This window comes from Dromiciops gliroides, chromosome 3 (genome assembly GCF_019393635.1).
Source record: "Dromiciops gliroides isolate mDroGli1 chromosome 3, mDroGli1.pri, whole genome shotgun sequence".
Lineage (NCBI taxonomy): Eukaryota > Metazoa > Chordata > Mammalia > Microbiotheria > Microbiotheriidae > Dromiciops > Dromiciops gliroides.
The window spans coordinates 159,559,273-159,575,696 of record NC_057863.1 but is presented as its reverse complement, the minus strand read 5'-3'; the positions used below and the strand labels follow the sequence as shown (position 1 = coordinate 159,575,696).

Below are 16,424 nucleotides of genomic sequence, written 5' to 3'. Positions count from 1 at the left end.
AAACGTAAGTAATAGGAAATCAGTTTTCTGTAAGCAAATCTGTTTTGCGTTGTGTTATAACATCCTGTTGGTACAGTTTTCAAAATATTACAATTGTCCATAGTGCATTATACCAAATAATAAAAAATAGATATTGGGTATATAATACCATATTTGTAATTAAAAAAGAACTATCAAAAGACTAACCACTTTTTAAGTCCTGTTATCAAGCTCAAGTATCTTGCCTCAACTAGTCTAAGGAACTGATTAATTGGGTGTTTACATTTATCTTAAATATAAAACTAATCAAAATTTTATTAAAATTCAAAATTATATATTTGCTGAATAAAAAAGATTGCCATTTGCTTTGTTCATTACAGACTACAAAGAAGATTCATGCTAATATATCAATAATTTTTTTAAAGAAAAAGTCAGGGGGCATCACCCATGATAAACAACAAATAACAATTCATACAATTTAATTTGTTATGTCTTAACTGACACGAAGTGACTTATTAATGATATGCAAGGACAAAATTAAACTAAAAAGTGGAAAAACAAAATAATTTTGAAAAGTTGGCATGTACAATTGAAGCAACTTCAATCTGACTTATTTATTTAATTTTTTATCATAAAAGTGTTCTATTATTTTCTATTTACACATAGAGATAGTTTTCAACATTTGTTCCTATAAGATTTCTAGTTTCAAATTCTTCTCCTTCGGGGCAGCTAGGTGGTGCCGTGGATAAAGCACTGGCCTTGGATTCAGGAGGACCTGAGTTCAAATCTAGCCTCAGACCACTTGACACTTAACTAGCTGTGTGACCCTGGGCAAGTCACTTAACCTCATTGCCCTGCAAAAAAACAAAATTCTCCTTCTCTCCTCTCCCTCCCCCCCATATGACTTATTTAAACAAGGGTTAATGCAGAATAATGAAAAATTGGTGGTGCTAGACAATAGTTTTTAATTATAACAATTTCCTAAGGAAGGCTAACTGAAATTTTTTCAAAAGGTATGATATGGGGGGCAGCTAGGTCGTAGTAGATTAAAGCACCAGCCCTGGATTCAGGAGGACCTGAGTTCAGGTCTAGCCTCAGACACTTGACACTAGCTGTGTGACCCTGGGCAAGTCACTTAAACCTCATTCCTCCGCAAAAACAAACAAACAAACAAAAAAAGGCATAACATGACAAAGATTATAAAACAACCTTAGTGAACAAAATGTTTAATCTCCTTACCAAACAGAGAAATATGATAACTAAGGACTACATTAGTTTACAGTATATAACTCATTTGTAATATCTCAAGCAGATGAAAGCTTATGTACAGTAACACAAAAGAAGAAGGAATTAAAGAAATAACAACCTTGAATTAAGCAAAATCATTAAGATACTATTTGTGGATAAAAACTAGAAGACAACAAACAATGGAAAAGATCTGCAAAGATTTTTATTTCTTTTTTAAAAAGCTCAAAGATGGTAGAATCATTGCATTCAAGTCTAATACCACAGGTTAGAATGTGTTACAGGAGAAAGAAAAAGCTACACTGAAGAAAACAAAGATAGGAAGAGTTCCTAGGCCTCATTCAGAAGGAGCTCTGTGCTGCAAACAACATAAATTTGAGGATACTGAACATCTGAATTCTAAAGGTGGCTAAAAGAGATCAAGATATTCAAAGTATGGAAAATAATCTCAGTGGTGAAAAATCCCACCATTTATCATCTGGTAGTCAACCTTCTTTTAAGGATTCTCTTTTGATGGAGGTAAGCTGATTATGAAATACCAGATCAATACGTTATCTAAATGTTAGAAATACCCCTACCTGGAGGCTGTTACTTTGAATGTAATCTATTTTTGGGGGCAGCTAGGTGGCGCGGCAGATAAAGCACTGGCCGTGGAATTCAGGAGGACTTGAGCTCAAATCCAACCTCAGACACTTGACACTTACTAGCTGTGTGACCCTGGACAAGTTACTTAACCCTCATTGTCTCACCACAAAAAAAAAATGTAATCTACCTTTTATTTCATCTAAATTAGACAAAGCAAGTACAGGACAGGGACTACCTGTGGTATAAGGGACACCACCATAACAATCCTACACAATTCTATTCAGCTTATAGGAATTAACCAGAGCTGATATTCTCTACTGCACATCTTTTTGAGAATTCAAGAGTTAACATTGTGCTAGGAAAAGGCTTTAGAATAGGAATTTTCATAGCCACAATGGCAGAAATGATCATCATTGTTTTCAGTGTATATGAGTTTCTGAAAGTAACCTACCTTGAATTTTCCTTAAAAATGCTGTGCTCTTAACTGGAAAGACACATACAAAGAAGAGTGCTATAGCCATTAACTGTTGTTTTTCTGTCTTAGTTAATTTATGACCTGGAAGTAAAAATAAAGGAAGAATAATGTAAATGTTTATGTAAATATGTAATTGTCATAAAAATATTAATCAAATAAGCATTTGCTATGCTAACATTCTAGGTAATTTAATGAGTTTCGATAAGACATGTTTCCTGTCCATAAAATTTTGTAATTAGTGAAAATACAACATTATGAAATAACTACTAAATAAGATCACATTAAAATATCATGATTATTATAATAAAGTGAAAAATTTAGAAAGTCCCCAGTTATATTCCTGAGAGAAATTGTTTCATATTTTTCTCTTCTTTTAAAGTATGCAAACCTTCTCATATCCAAAACTCTCCAAAGACATCCTCCTTACTTTCTACTAGACCTAGGAAGTGGAGACTAATATCACAAAAACACACTAATTCAAGCCTTCCTTATAGTAAAACTTTTACTGATTAGCCTTCCTTCCCACTTGTTTCAAAAATGCTCCTCCTTTCCATGGGTTAACCACTCTCTAATCATGCTTTCTGTGCTATACTCTCCTAGCTACTCTAATTCCTTAACAACCAGGGCCCAAGTATCTATCTATACCTACTTCTCTTGCATTTTTAATGATGATGCTGATAATGACAGCACACTGAGTTTTATGAAGCACTTTATAAGTATTGTCTCATTGGATACTCCCAACCACCCTGAGAGGTAAGTGCTATTATTATTATTGCCATTTAATAGATGAAGAAAGTGAGGCAGATAGAGATTAAGTGACTTCCTTAGTGAGGCTGAATTTGAACTCATGTTTCCTGACTTCAGGTCCAGTGCTCTATCTATTCCTCCCTTTTACTCTCTAACATCCCTATTAAAAAATTCTTCCTTTTATCTTCCTGGGAAACCATCCTATTTCACATGTCCCCTTCCGCCATTCAAAGGCTAAAAAAACCTCTACAATTATGGCACTATTTCATTACCACCCATTCCTTTCTCAATTCTTTGCAATCTGGCTTCAGTCTCCATCAAACTAATTAAACTTTTTCAAAGAATACTAATGACCATCAAATTGTCAAATATAATGATCTATTCCCAGGTATTCCCTTGTTGATTAATGTGTCATCTCCTATTTCTTGATGCTCTCTTTTCCTGTGGCTTAATGACACTTCTTTCTCCTATTCCTGTGTTAATTCCTAAATATAGGCATTCCCTAAAGGTCTCTCCCAGGCTTTCAACTTTTCCTCTCTATGCTATTTACTTGGTGATCACATAACTCCAGGAGTTGAATTATCATACGTACACAGTTGGCTTGACAGATATAAATGTATTCATATACGTATATAGATCAAAACATATTTTTGGAATCTCAAATTACAATTGAATTGGTATCTCAAACTCAAACATGTCTAAAACAGAATTCATCATCTTTACCCTTTGCTAAGATGCTCCTATTTCAAACTGTATTATTACTGTCAAGTTCACTTTCTCAGACTGGTGGATCAGTAGAAGAGTCTTCTTGCTTGGAACCTCTGTCACCAACCTATTTCCATTAGACTTTTTTTTTTTTTTTGGTGGGTTATGGTTCAGAATTGTTGTGTAAACATCAAAACTTCATTCTTTGGATGATCTTAAAGCTAAAATTACAAATGAAATACTTCAGTCACTGAAGGAAAATATTTACTAAGCTAAAAATCAACCAGAACAACATACATCTAGCAAAGAAAGTTAGATTGAGTTATAATCAGAAAAATATTCAACATTTAAAAATTTTCAATTGTCATTTCCTATGAGACTGTAGCATTTCTTCTTCTGAAGTTCTTAAAGCTTAAAACTGGACTAAGCCTTTTGGGACACACTGTATATGTCTCCTCTCCAAAAAGATTCACCACACAAATATAGATATCGATCAACTCTTGCCTCAAACAATTACCAAAGGGGGAAAAATATGTATACATATAATATGTGTGTATGTGTGCGCATGTGTATGTATCTGTGTTTTTTTATATTGAGGGATTCTTGGTCTTTATTTTTTTAATATTATGATAGCTTTCCCCAGTATCTATTCTCTTTTCCATCCTAGGAAGCCGTCCCATATAATAGAATTGTTTAAATAGAAAAAAAAGGAGAGAGGGGGAAAAAAATCATAAAATAAGTCATAAACACTCTGAAAAAATATGTACAATGTACAATACTTGTGAACCTCTCCACCTCTGCAAAAGACAGGAGAGTCTTTCATATGTTTGTTCTACTCAAGAAGCAGGTTGCAAGAATAAGAAAACAAATAAAAAATGTATTGCCCAGTAGTGTTATCTGTTAAACTGTCTACATAATAGGTAGTCGGTTCTCCAAACCAACACTTATTTACTGCTGTCTATGCATGGCACTATATATTGTGGTTTATAGATCTCTAGGTTACAAAATTAAGTCTCAATTAAATCTTTTTGTAAAATATCAAAGTTTTTATCTTTTCGGTGAGGGAAGAATATAGTTAGGTATATGAGGAATATAATCTCTATAGTATAAATTACTTAGTCAGTTTAGAAATCAATGATTAATAAATTTAGGAGGGTTAATATTTTCATTTTGATTCAATTTAATTTTACAATGTTACAGTGCTCAAAGGTTTGAAGAAGTTAGTTCACTTCCCAAATTAATCTCTAATTTCCTGGAATACGTGGTGGAGATACTTTTAAGAAGGTAGATCTTCTAAATGTTCCTCACCTTTTCTCCAACCATACCTATGGTCCTGGAAAAATAGGAGCAGCCACGATTTTGCCACACAATTTCTGAAATGTTACAAATCCTAGTTTAGCATGTTGATTCCAAATTTAGATTCTGCCCAAAATAATAACATATAACATGTCACTGTTGTTGCTTTGAAACAGATAAATATAACCAACTTATTCATTGGCTAATATTTTATAGAAATAAGTGTGCATTGTTGTTATATTTTAGAAGTTTCATATGAAATTGTCATAAAAGTATGAAAATGCACTGTGTAAAAAGTGGCATTTTCAGCAAGAGGCTAAGAGCTTATTTAATGTTATTTTTTATGGTTCTTAAATGCCTATAAATCAAAACAACAACAACAAAACATAGAGAAATATGAATGTCATACTTTGGTTTTTTTGTTTGTTTAATGAAAAATTCTTTTGAATTCAATGTTTATAAAATAATTAAAATCCAGGGATTTTTTTGTTTTTTAATGAAGAACAAAGTAGAAGTATAAGTCAGCTACATAATAAAGATAAAGGCAGACACTAATTCCTATCCAAAAAAGCTATCATTGAAATTCATTTATCAGATATTCTGTATTGTTTGATTTAGCAAGGGCATCCACCTTTTTCTCTTTTCATAGTAATGTTTACATAGTGATGAATCATAGGAGTTTCATATGTAATAAAAATATATTTTCAACAAGTCAGAAGTACATCTTTTTTCTACCTCAGCCAAAAGTCACTTAAATGTTTTCTAGAAATAGTCTATCCAAACAGAACGGTACAATTATGTATATCAATTCAAAGAACTATAGTAAAATATAGAACTGACCCTGTATTTAAACATTTAAAATTTCATAGCTTTTTGAAGAATTTGTGTTGCTTACTGCTGGAAAAAGTTCAAAATTAAATTAAGTAGGCTGCTCATTATAGTACCATCATGCAGGACATATTCAAAATATAAATACTAAAATGATGAAGAGTCTGCAAATCTTGTTATAAAAAAAACAGTTGAAGAACTAGAAGTGAATTGCTTAGAAACAAAAAACCAAGAGAGATCATTAAAGTTATCTTCAAATACTTAACATTCTGTCATGTAGAAGAAGAGCAACAGACTTTTTTTTTTTACTGCTTCAGAAGGTAAAACCCCCGGCCCAGTTTTAAAATCAAAACAAGTTAGGTACAATGAAGGAGAATTCAGCTGGAAAGAAAAAAGAATTGTCTAATAATTAGAGATGTCTAACAATAGGATGTGTTGCTTCAGAACATTGGTAGTTGGCCATCATTTAAACTATTCCAAGAAGACAGAATTACTTTTTCTTAGAATACTGGAGAAAAGGACTTTTGTGCTATTTAAGGATGAACGAAATGTTCTTCAGATCCTTTCAAAATTCAAATTCAAAGCAATTTGTAAGCTTACAACTCTAGTAATATTATTAGCTCTTGCGGATTATGCTCATGTTTCCACATCAATAAATTTTGTTGAATATTCATTCAATAATGGTTTTGACAAAGATTTTAAAGAAGGCATCCACAGAGCCAAAACTAGCTGAAATTAAGTAAAATTACCTTTTTTTTTTTTTTTGGTGAGGCAATAGGGGTTAAGTGACTTGCCATGGGTCACACAGCTAGTAAGTATCAAGTGTCTGAGGTTGGATTTGAACTCAGGTCCTCCTGAATCCACGGCCAGTGCTTTACCCACTGCACACCTAGCTGCCCCTAGTTACTTTAAAAAAAATATTCACTGTATCATATATTGTACCAGTGCAGTTGTCAAACTCATCATCTTCTATTTTATTACATTTTATCTTATTTTATTTATTTATTTTTTGTGGGGCAATGAGGGGTTAAGTGACTTGCCCAGGGTCACACAGTAATTGTCAAGTGTCTAAGGTCGAATTTGAACTCAGGTCCTCCAAAATACAGCTGGGTGCTGTATCCACTGTGCCACTTAGCTGCCCCAGCATCTTCCATTTTAAACCAACTTAAATCACCGATTTCATTGCCTTATCTAAAGTCTACCCTGATTAATTAGAAAAAGGTTAGCTTCTTTTTATTCTTTCTATTCTTGACATGGAATTCCTATTACTTCATTACTTCATCTCTTGACTAATCATATACTGAAATACTTCTAAAACATATATCTGTCCAGAATAACATCTACCATACAGGTTTAGCATCTCTTTTCTGTTAATGTACTTTTCTGTATATGTTAGTATGCTGATCCTGCATTCTCCAAGATTATGCCTCCAGATCTAAATACTCATTGGCCTAGTCCCAATATCACCAACTGTATAGTGGACTTTATAAAAATGGATGTCCCTTAAGTATCCCAAACTCAATATTTAAAAAAAAAAGAACTTCTTATATCTTTACTCCCAAATCTACTTATATCCCAAATTTTCTAGTTATTGATGAAGAAACTAGCATCCTCCCAAGTGATCACGTTAACAACTTTAGTGTCAACACTTCCTTAAACTCCACCCCATATATCTAATTAGCTCCCAAATCTTGCCTTTATATCCACAACATTTCTCAAATGTCAGTGCTTTGGGGCAGCTAGGTGGCAACAGTGGATAGAGCCACCGCCCTGGAGTCTGTGCAGTACCTGAGTTCAAATCCAGCCTCAGGACATTTAACATTACTAGCTGTGTGACCCTGGCAAGTCACTTAACCCCAATTGCCTCACTAAAAAATAAATAAATAAATGTCAGTGCTTTGCTCCATTCACATGGTCACCTCCCTAGTCTCTATCACTAGATAATCAACAAGGGCTTCTAACTAGTCTCTCTACCTCAAATCTCTCTTTTCTAATCCATCATCCACTCCAAAGTGATTTCTCAAACTATAGAACCTGATGCTGTTAACTCAGTTCCTCACTGCTCACTAAATGCCAGTGACTAATTATTACCTCCGGCATTAAATAAAACTCCTTTGTTTAGGATTCAAAGCTATTCATAATAAACTTAACTTTTCCACTCTTCTCACACATTATTTTCTTCCACATACTCTCTAGTTTAATATATTGGCCTACTTGCTGCTACTTGCACATGGTGCTCTATCACCCATTCCATGCTTGTTCCATGGCTATCATTTGGAACTATCAGAATGACGCCCCTGCTGGAGACTTACTGTAGGAAAGTCTCCTCCATAAGGAGAAGGCACCTGAGGGCGAGCCATGTGGCTTTTCTTTGGTGGCAGGAAAGTGACGTTTGCTTGTGGGAGGAAGACAGGGAGAGGCTGGCGCTCTCGCCTCTCTTTTGTCAGGACTCTGGTGGAGAGTGGAGCTAGAAATGCATTCTCCCTTTAATAGACAGATGAATCTAGGCCTTTCTCTCTCTGTACCAAATTCTTATTCTCCTTAATAACCTCTAACTATTAGTGCCTTCCAATCCAAAAACTGCCTCCCATCTATTCTATCCTTTTCGAAAGTACCTATTTCTCTATAAATGTTGTAAGGAATGAAGAACAAGGAAGCTGACGTCACTGGAACACAGTGAGGGAAATAAAACATAAGAAAGGAAAGGCGAGGTTATGAAAGGGCTTTAAAAGCTAAACAGAAGATTTTGTATGTGATCCTGGAAGCAATCGGGAGCCACTTGCTGTTGTTTGTCTTTGTTCTCAAAGAGGACCATAACTTCAAGAAGGTGATGTCATAACTTGCAAATGAATTGAATTTAAGTGAGGCAGGGCCATGCAGTCACCAGTCTCACTCTTTCCTTCATAGCCTTCCAGGTCCTCTGGCAAGCTATAGATCAGGATGACTGGCCCTGGATGCAGTGGGAGGCCTTGGTCTTTCTTTCATTAAGCCACTTAATGGCAATGAGATTGTGAAAGCTACAAGCTCTGCTATTGTGCATACAATACAATTCCTGATTTAGAAGGCATCTTGCTATCTGGAGGTAAATAATATTTCTTTTCTTATAGGTCCTCAGCAAGAATAACAACAACAATAACAAAAGAATAGGGTAAATATATCACAAATAAAGAGGAAAAAAATAACATCTGCTAGCATTTAATTTATAGATTTGAAAGACAAAATAGCTTATAAATAATGCTGGGAAAAGAAATTGATGGCTGTCTATTTAGTGGGTCACATGATTAGAAAATTCTAGGAAGAACTCTATAAGTAGAAGCTTCTGAAAGAGACAGAGACAGACAGACAGACAGACAAGCAAATTTTCTTAAGGGAGAGAAAATTTCTCCTTGTGGCTTCTTGAGGGTAGCAATACTTAGTTTACCTCTAGAACTTTGCATTAACAAAACGTGAGAGCCCAGAGTCATGATTCCACACTAGCAGTTGAGGGAGGCAAATGGCAATCAGGAAAGGTTTGATTTAAAATGTGGCTTATAAGCCAGTTCTAAAGTAAATTAGGGTTTCCAAAAGACAGAAGTAAGAAGAGAGTACATTCAAGGTGTGGGAGAAACCAGTGAGTACAAAGGCCTAAGACAGGATACAGAGGGCTGTGTAAGAGGAACATCAAGAAGACTAGTTTGGGGGGCGGCTAGGTGGCACAGTGGATAAAGCACTGGCCTTGGATTCAGGGAGTGCCTGAGTTCAAATCTGGCCTCAGACACTTGACACTTACTAGCTGTGTGACCCTGGGCAAGTCACTTAAACCCCACTGCCCCCACCAAAACAAACAAACAAAACAACAACAACAACAAAAGATTAGTTTGTGTATGAATGAGGCCAATGAATAATGAGAATGCTGGAAAGGAGGCTGGAACTAGACTGTGAAAACAAGAAGGAAGGTCCCTGAGCTCAAGGAGCTTACATCTTGGTGTAACTATTGGAATGACGCCCCTTGCTGGAGACTTACTGTAGAAAAGCTCCCCCATGAAGTGAAGGTCTTTGAGGGCAAGACCAAGAGTCTTTCCTTTGGCGCCAGGAAGTGACATTTGGTGGTGGGAGGAAGAAGGGGGAGCCTGGCGCTCTGACTCTGGCAGAGAGCAGAGGCTAGAAATGCTCTTCCCTTTAATAGATAGATGAATGAGGTAGGCCTTTCTTCTCTCTTTACCAACATTCTTATCTCCTTAATAAAATGCTTAAAAGTCTAACTCTTGCTAAAGCTTATAATTTATTGGCGACCACTCATTAGATATTTTAGACAGACTAGCTAGAATTTTAGCCCTTAATATTGGGGAGGGATATACAACAAGCAGAGATATAAGTACATTCAACAAACTATGCTGTATTCAGAAGTACAATGAAGACACTTTACTTTCCTAGTGTTTTATTGTTATTTTTGACAGTATCTATGATTTCAAATGATACATGAAACTTTGAATAAAAAGCCATCTCTACCATCCTTTCTCCACATCCACACCCAGCCTGCTAAGTCCAGCATCTGCTTTGAAACTTAAGAGTCAGAGAGAAATTCTCTGTGATGTGCTAGAGGTAAAATTTGAACCCAGGTCTTCATCTAGTAAACCGAGCTGCCTTCTTTTTCTTTTGTTTTCTAACATTCCTAATATGAATATGTAAGTAAATTGACTCCTGATTTGACTATACAATATGCTAAATGTTAATTTTTCCATAGGATAATTTTAGAAATATGCTAAATGTCACTATGCAGAATGTTTCAAAATGGTAAATGTTACTTTTTTTCCCCCTGGGGCAATGGGGGTTAAGTGGACTTGCCTAGTCACACAGCTAGTTAGTGTCATGTGTTTGAACCCAGATTTGCACTCAGGTCCTCCTAAATCCAGGGCTGGTGCTTTATCCCACAGCACCACCTAGCTGCCCTCTATAAATGTTACTTTAAATGAATATTATAAACGAACAAATGGTTTGACTGAAATTATATAAATGGAGGAAAAATGGAGGGAAAAGTCATAACTTGCATCAAAATTATTTGGAAACAAAGAGTATCTGAAAAATATTTCCATGAACACAAACCTTTGAAACCATCAGGATATACATCAGAAAGGAATTTTGTGTTAATGTCTCCTTCAACAAAGCGTTTATGGTTGATCACTTCTCGAAGTAAAGCGATGTTATGCGTAACACCTAAAAAGAAAATAGTATTAGAACAAATAGAAAAATATTACTCATAGGATACAATTTTACAATTTCTGAATGATTAAATAATGTTATTGGCTAGAATGTATTCTGGGGAGTTAAGTTCCTTCTCTCTTGGAATTCAAACATAAATGCGAGTTCTTTAAAATGATCAAGGTTAGGGGCAGCTAGGTGGTTCAGTGGATAGAGCACCGGCCCTGGAGTCAGAGTACCCTGAGTTTCGAAATCTGCCTCAGACACTTAACACTTACTAGCTTGTGTGACCCTGGGCAAGTCACTAACCCCAATTGCCTCACTAAAAAACAAAAAAATGATCAAGGTTATCCTTTAGAAAATGTGATAATTCCCTTGCTATCTATTCCAATATTTAGACACTATATCAAACAAGATATGATCTCATATTTCATTGAAAACTGACAGATAAGAAAGTCCCCCAACCACATCAAAACATTTATAGAAGCACTCTTTGTGAAGCAAAGAATTGGAAACAAAGTAGATAGCCATTGAATGTGAACAGGTAAACAAATTCAGGTAAGTGAATGAATATTAATGCTGTGAAAAAAAAATCACAAATATGATGAATACTGATAAGTGTAGAAAGGCTTGTATGGAAATAATATACACAGTGACAATAATGTAAATATAAAGAAACAGTAATTTTAAAAATACAAAAGTGAATGTTGCAAAATTGCAAGGAACAAGCATATGGCTCTAAAGAAGTGATATGAGAAAACACTCATACCCCAGCCTTTGCCAAGATGCACATGTTTTCATATTTTTTTCAATATATGAGTCAGTTTCACTATTTTAAAATTTTTTTTCTTTAAAATATTTTTGTTTCCGCGGTGAGGGTTTTCTGGAATTGGAGGGGGAATTTTGGTAATGTAAAAAACACAAAATATCAATAAAAATTATTTTCAAAAGAAAAAGAAAAATTGAAGACATCATAGGAACTCCTCATCAATTCTACATTTTCAAACTCACTTCAAATATTATCCTCCCTTCTCTTCTCATTAGCTTCTGGTCATAAAGGACGAGGTGTTCCTTCTCTTTGCCAACTCCAATCCCTGAAGAGACTTGCTTACTCAGTCTGTAATCCGCATCTCTCTATAAATTTTAACTGCTATTTATACACCAGTTCCTTGGCCTCTAGCCTACAAATGTACCTAAATCTCAGTCATTCCATTACCAAGAAATGATTCTACCATCTGACTCAAGTCAGTACAAACTAAAGCTTCTTAAACTGTAAGAAATTAATTGTGATTTGGGGTTTCCATGACCCCATCTTTGCTTCATCATGGCCAGACTGAAAAGATGTAACCTTGAAAAAACCCCACCTAGGAGATCCTCCACACCCATGTGGGCCTGGCCAAATTATAATGGGGACCGCCCAGGGCGTTATATTGACTAATTGAAGACTCGCAGGGCTAAGAACCTCCCTTCCCATAGGAGAGGCAGGAAAGAAGGGAGAGAGAAGAGGGGAGAGAGAGAGAGAGGGGAAAGACAGAGAGAGAGAGAAGCTGGTGTGTAGTGGACCTTCAGACCAAACCAGGAGAGACTTGTACAGCTGATTTCCTTAGAACTACAGATTCCAGGTGGTGGTGAGTTTGTGTTGTTGAAGCAAGGTTGGCTCTTTAGGCTAGCAGATCTGGAAGCAAGTTTAGGGTTTGAGTCAGTTTTTGTTCAAGCTAAGCTATTCTGGATAGCTGAGGAAGCAGAGTTTATTTGAGGCACCTGGGGGCCTTTTTTACCCTAGAGATTTAGATCTTAATCATCTGGGAAGTGGAGCGTATCTTTCCCTTCCCTATTCCCTTTCTCATTGTCCCTGGCTCTATTAACTTCACTTGTGTTGTAGATTTGTTCCTATTAATAAAACCAGATTTGTTTGTGGAAAAGAGGCTGTTAATTTCCTTTCTTATCATTCTTAGTGAAATAACTAAAAAAAAGGCAGTTTGGAGGAGAGGAAACTCTAGACCTAGAGGTCTCTCATTATTATCTGAAACCCAATATTACAGCAAACTGTCCAATTAACTCTCCCCATACTAAATTTGGCCCCTACAAAACTGTGGGTAGCAATCCCATATGGAGTCACATAACTGAATGTGGGGGTCATGAAAAATTTGGCAACAATAAATTAAACCTATTTTATATACACCTATATACCCTGGGTCACACAAAAATTTCTCAGACAAAAAGAGTCACAAGTAGAAAAAATTTAAGAAGCCCTGTTATAAATTTCTACCTTTTACACAGACACTTTTAGAAAGGTGGCTTGAGAGCAGGGAACTAATCACACTAGATCCCTATACTTTCTTTTTTTTTTTTTGGTGAGGCAATGAGGGTTAAGTGACTTGCCCAGCGTCACACAGCTAGTAAGTGTCAAGTATCTGAGACTGGATTTGAACTCTGGTCCTCCTGAATCCAGGGCCAGTGCTTTATCCACTGCACCACCTAGCTGCCCCTCTAGATCCCTATACTTTCAAAACCCTCCTCATTTCTAAAACACTTGCAATATTGTTTAACTTATATGACTCTAGTGACATAATTTTACTCTCTTTACTAATGATCTACTGCTAAATTAATTGCCTTTTCTCAATCATTGTCCTTTATGACCTTTCTGTAGCTAGACACTGCTGCTAATTTTTTTCTCCTTACTATATCTTATCTGGCCATTTGTGATATCTATTGGTCCAAGTCTTTGACTGTTTCTTCAATATTCATACAGGTTATGCTCATTAACTGTGGATCAGTCAATAAACACTTAATAAGGAACTGTCCTAAGCACTAGGGGGCTAAAGACAGCACTTGTTCTCAAGGAGCTCACAGTATAACATACAAACAATTACAAATAGAAAAGCTACACAAAGTATAAACTGAAGATAATCATCAGAGGGGAAGGCACTAGAATGAAGAGGCACTGAAAAGGCTTCCTTTCCTAAAAGATTAGATTTTAGCTGAAACTTGGAGGAAGTCAGGGAAGTGAGTCATAGAGGATGAGGAAGGAGAGAGTTCCAGGCATGAAGCAAACCCATGAAAATGCTAAGAATCAAGAAATGGAGAGTTTTGTGTGAAGTACAGCAAGAAGGCAAGTGTCATTGAATTAGAAAGTATGTGGGAAAGTATAAGTTGTAAAAAGACAAGAAGGGTAGGGGGAAGGCAGGTTATGAAAATCTTTTGAATGCCAAACAAAAGGATTTATATTTATTCCTTAGAGGTCATATAAGCTACAGGGAGGCAACATCTGTGTTTAAGGAAGATCACTTTGGAGTATGGAAAGGAGTAGGAAGTGACTTGTGACAGGAAGAACAACCAACAAGCTACTGAATGTCCATTGGCCTACACCAGCGTGCAATAGGGCAATTAAGAGGGCAAGGTCAGAGGAAATAAGGAACCATATGCAAGAGATGTTAGAAAGGGCAAAATCAAGAAATCTTGGCAACGGATTATATATGCTGGTGGGAAAGGGGGTGACAGTAAGGAGTTAAGGATGATACTTTGAGGTATAAGCCTGTGTGACTGGGAAGATTGTTGTTGCTTTTTCCTTAGTTCTCAAAGAGGACCATGTGTGATGTCATGACTTGCAGTGAATTGGATTTAAGTGAGGGAGAGCTGTGCAAAGTCACCAACTTCGCTCTCTCCTCTGGACCATCTGGGTCCAGTGGTAACATACATATGAGGAAGACTGGAGATGGCCCCAGATGGGGTTACAGTGAGTAAGTGTCTGAGGAGAAATCTGAAATCAGGTCCTCCTGATTCCAGGGCCTGTGCTCTATCCACTGAACCACCTAGCTGCCCCTGACCTAGCTAACTGGGAAGATAATGGTACCTAATAGTAATAGAAAAATTAGAAAGTAAGAATTGGGGATGGGGGATAGGATTGAGGAGGAGATAATGAGTTCAGTTTTGGACATGTTTAAGTGAAAATGTATTATTTAAATGGCTCTTTCAAAAATTAAAATTCAAAGGTCTGTGCTATAGAAAGTCTTACATTGTGAATTATAACAATAAGTTATACTTTGACTAAGGACTAATCGCACATTCAGAGGTATGAACCTACTGGATTTAACAAAAATTTATTTTGTAACTATTCTTTGCATCCTTCTTAGCTTTAGGGTACTTCATTTCTCTGGCTGTTTGGCAGTGGATAGTTCTTCAGCAGATCCCACTTTCTCTGAGTCGGAATCACTTTCAGAGTCCTCTCAACTATTACTTCAGCATCAGCATCATTTCCAGAAATATCACCTTCTCCCTCAGGATGCTCTGATTAGACCTAATCTCTGTACTTGACCCTCTTCTCTTTGCTCTCTATTCTTCACTCACTTGGCAATCTCTTATCAGCTACTATGGATTTAATTTCTATCTCTATGCAAAACAGATTGGCAAATCTAGTTACCCAACACTAATTTCCCATGAAGCTTGAACCTAGCATTAACCACCTATTGAATATTCAGATGTCCTGTAGGCATCTCTACTTGAGGACATCCAAAAGAGAGTTGATTAAATCCACCCATTTTCAAATTTTCCTCTTACTATAAAGATGCTTTGATTCTTCCACTCACCCAGGACTACTGCAACACTTCAGCAGGTTTTCAATCTCAATCTCAGTCTCAATTCTCAATCTCTCTCTCTCTTACCCAAACTGCCAAATCTTACAATTTCTCTTCAACAATGTCTCTACTTTACATCCCTTCTCTCCACTAAAAAAAGCCACCACTCTAGTTCAGGCCGTCATGATTGGTCACCTAGTCAAGAAGGCAATATCCTTCTCCTTGATCTCACTTCCTCACGTCTATCCCAAAATCTTATCCACCCTCCAAATGGAAAGCATTAAGGTACAAACAATTATATAAATGCTAGCAATTAGCTATTAATTTCATAAAGTGTACAAAAATTCAACATAAACACACATATCCCGACCTTAATAAGTCCAGGAGCACCCCATTTATTAGCTCTAGAATGAATATTAAGTCCTTTGTGCCTTCCTACCTTTCTAATCTTAATACATTCTACTTCCCTACATATACTCTATGATCAACCCATAGTGACTATAATTTCTACCTAATGATTTCTTTCTTTTTCTTTTTTTGCAGGGTAATGAGGGTTAAGTGACTTGCCCAGGGCACACAGCTAGGAAGTGTCAAGTGTCGGGGGTCTGGATTTGAACCCTGGTCCTCCTGAATCAGGGACTGGTGCTATATCCACTGCGCCACCTAGCTGCCCCCTACCTAATGATTTCAGTTCTGTATTCTGGAACCGAACAAGATAAGTCTTGTTCCTTCTACATGACAATTCCATCACCCATTATTCAACTCAAGGAAAACAAATTCCCACACTAGCCACATCCAGAAAAATGTATCTT

General features: G+C 36.2%; 1 protein-coding gene across 1 annotated transcript in view; it reads right to left on the bottom strand.

Moving 5' to 3' along the window:
• The window catches only part of PCCA (propionyl-CoA carboxylase subunit alpha), a 496,164-nt gene that overhangs the window by 207,565 nt on the left and 272,175 nt on the right, over positions 1 to 16,424 (bottom strand). Inside the window, 4 exon segments of the mRNA XM_043998838.1 lie at positions 2,261 to 2,277; positions 2,279 to 2,317; positions 2,319 to 2,365; positions 10,943 to 11,053. Of these exon segments, the coding sequence (XP_043854773.1) occupies positions 2,261 to 2,277; positions 2,279 to 2,317; positions 2,319 to 2,365; positions 10,943 to 11,053 (214 nt within the window).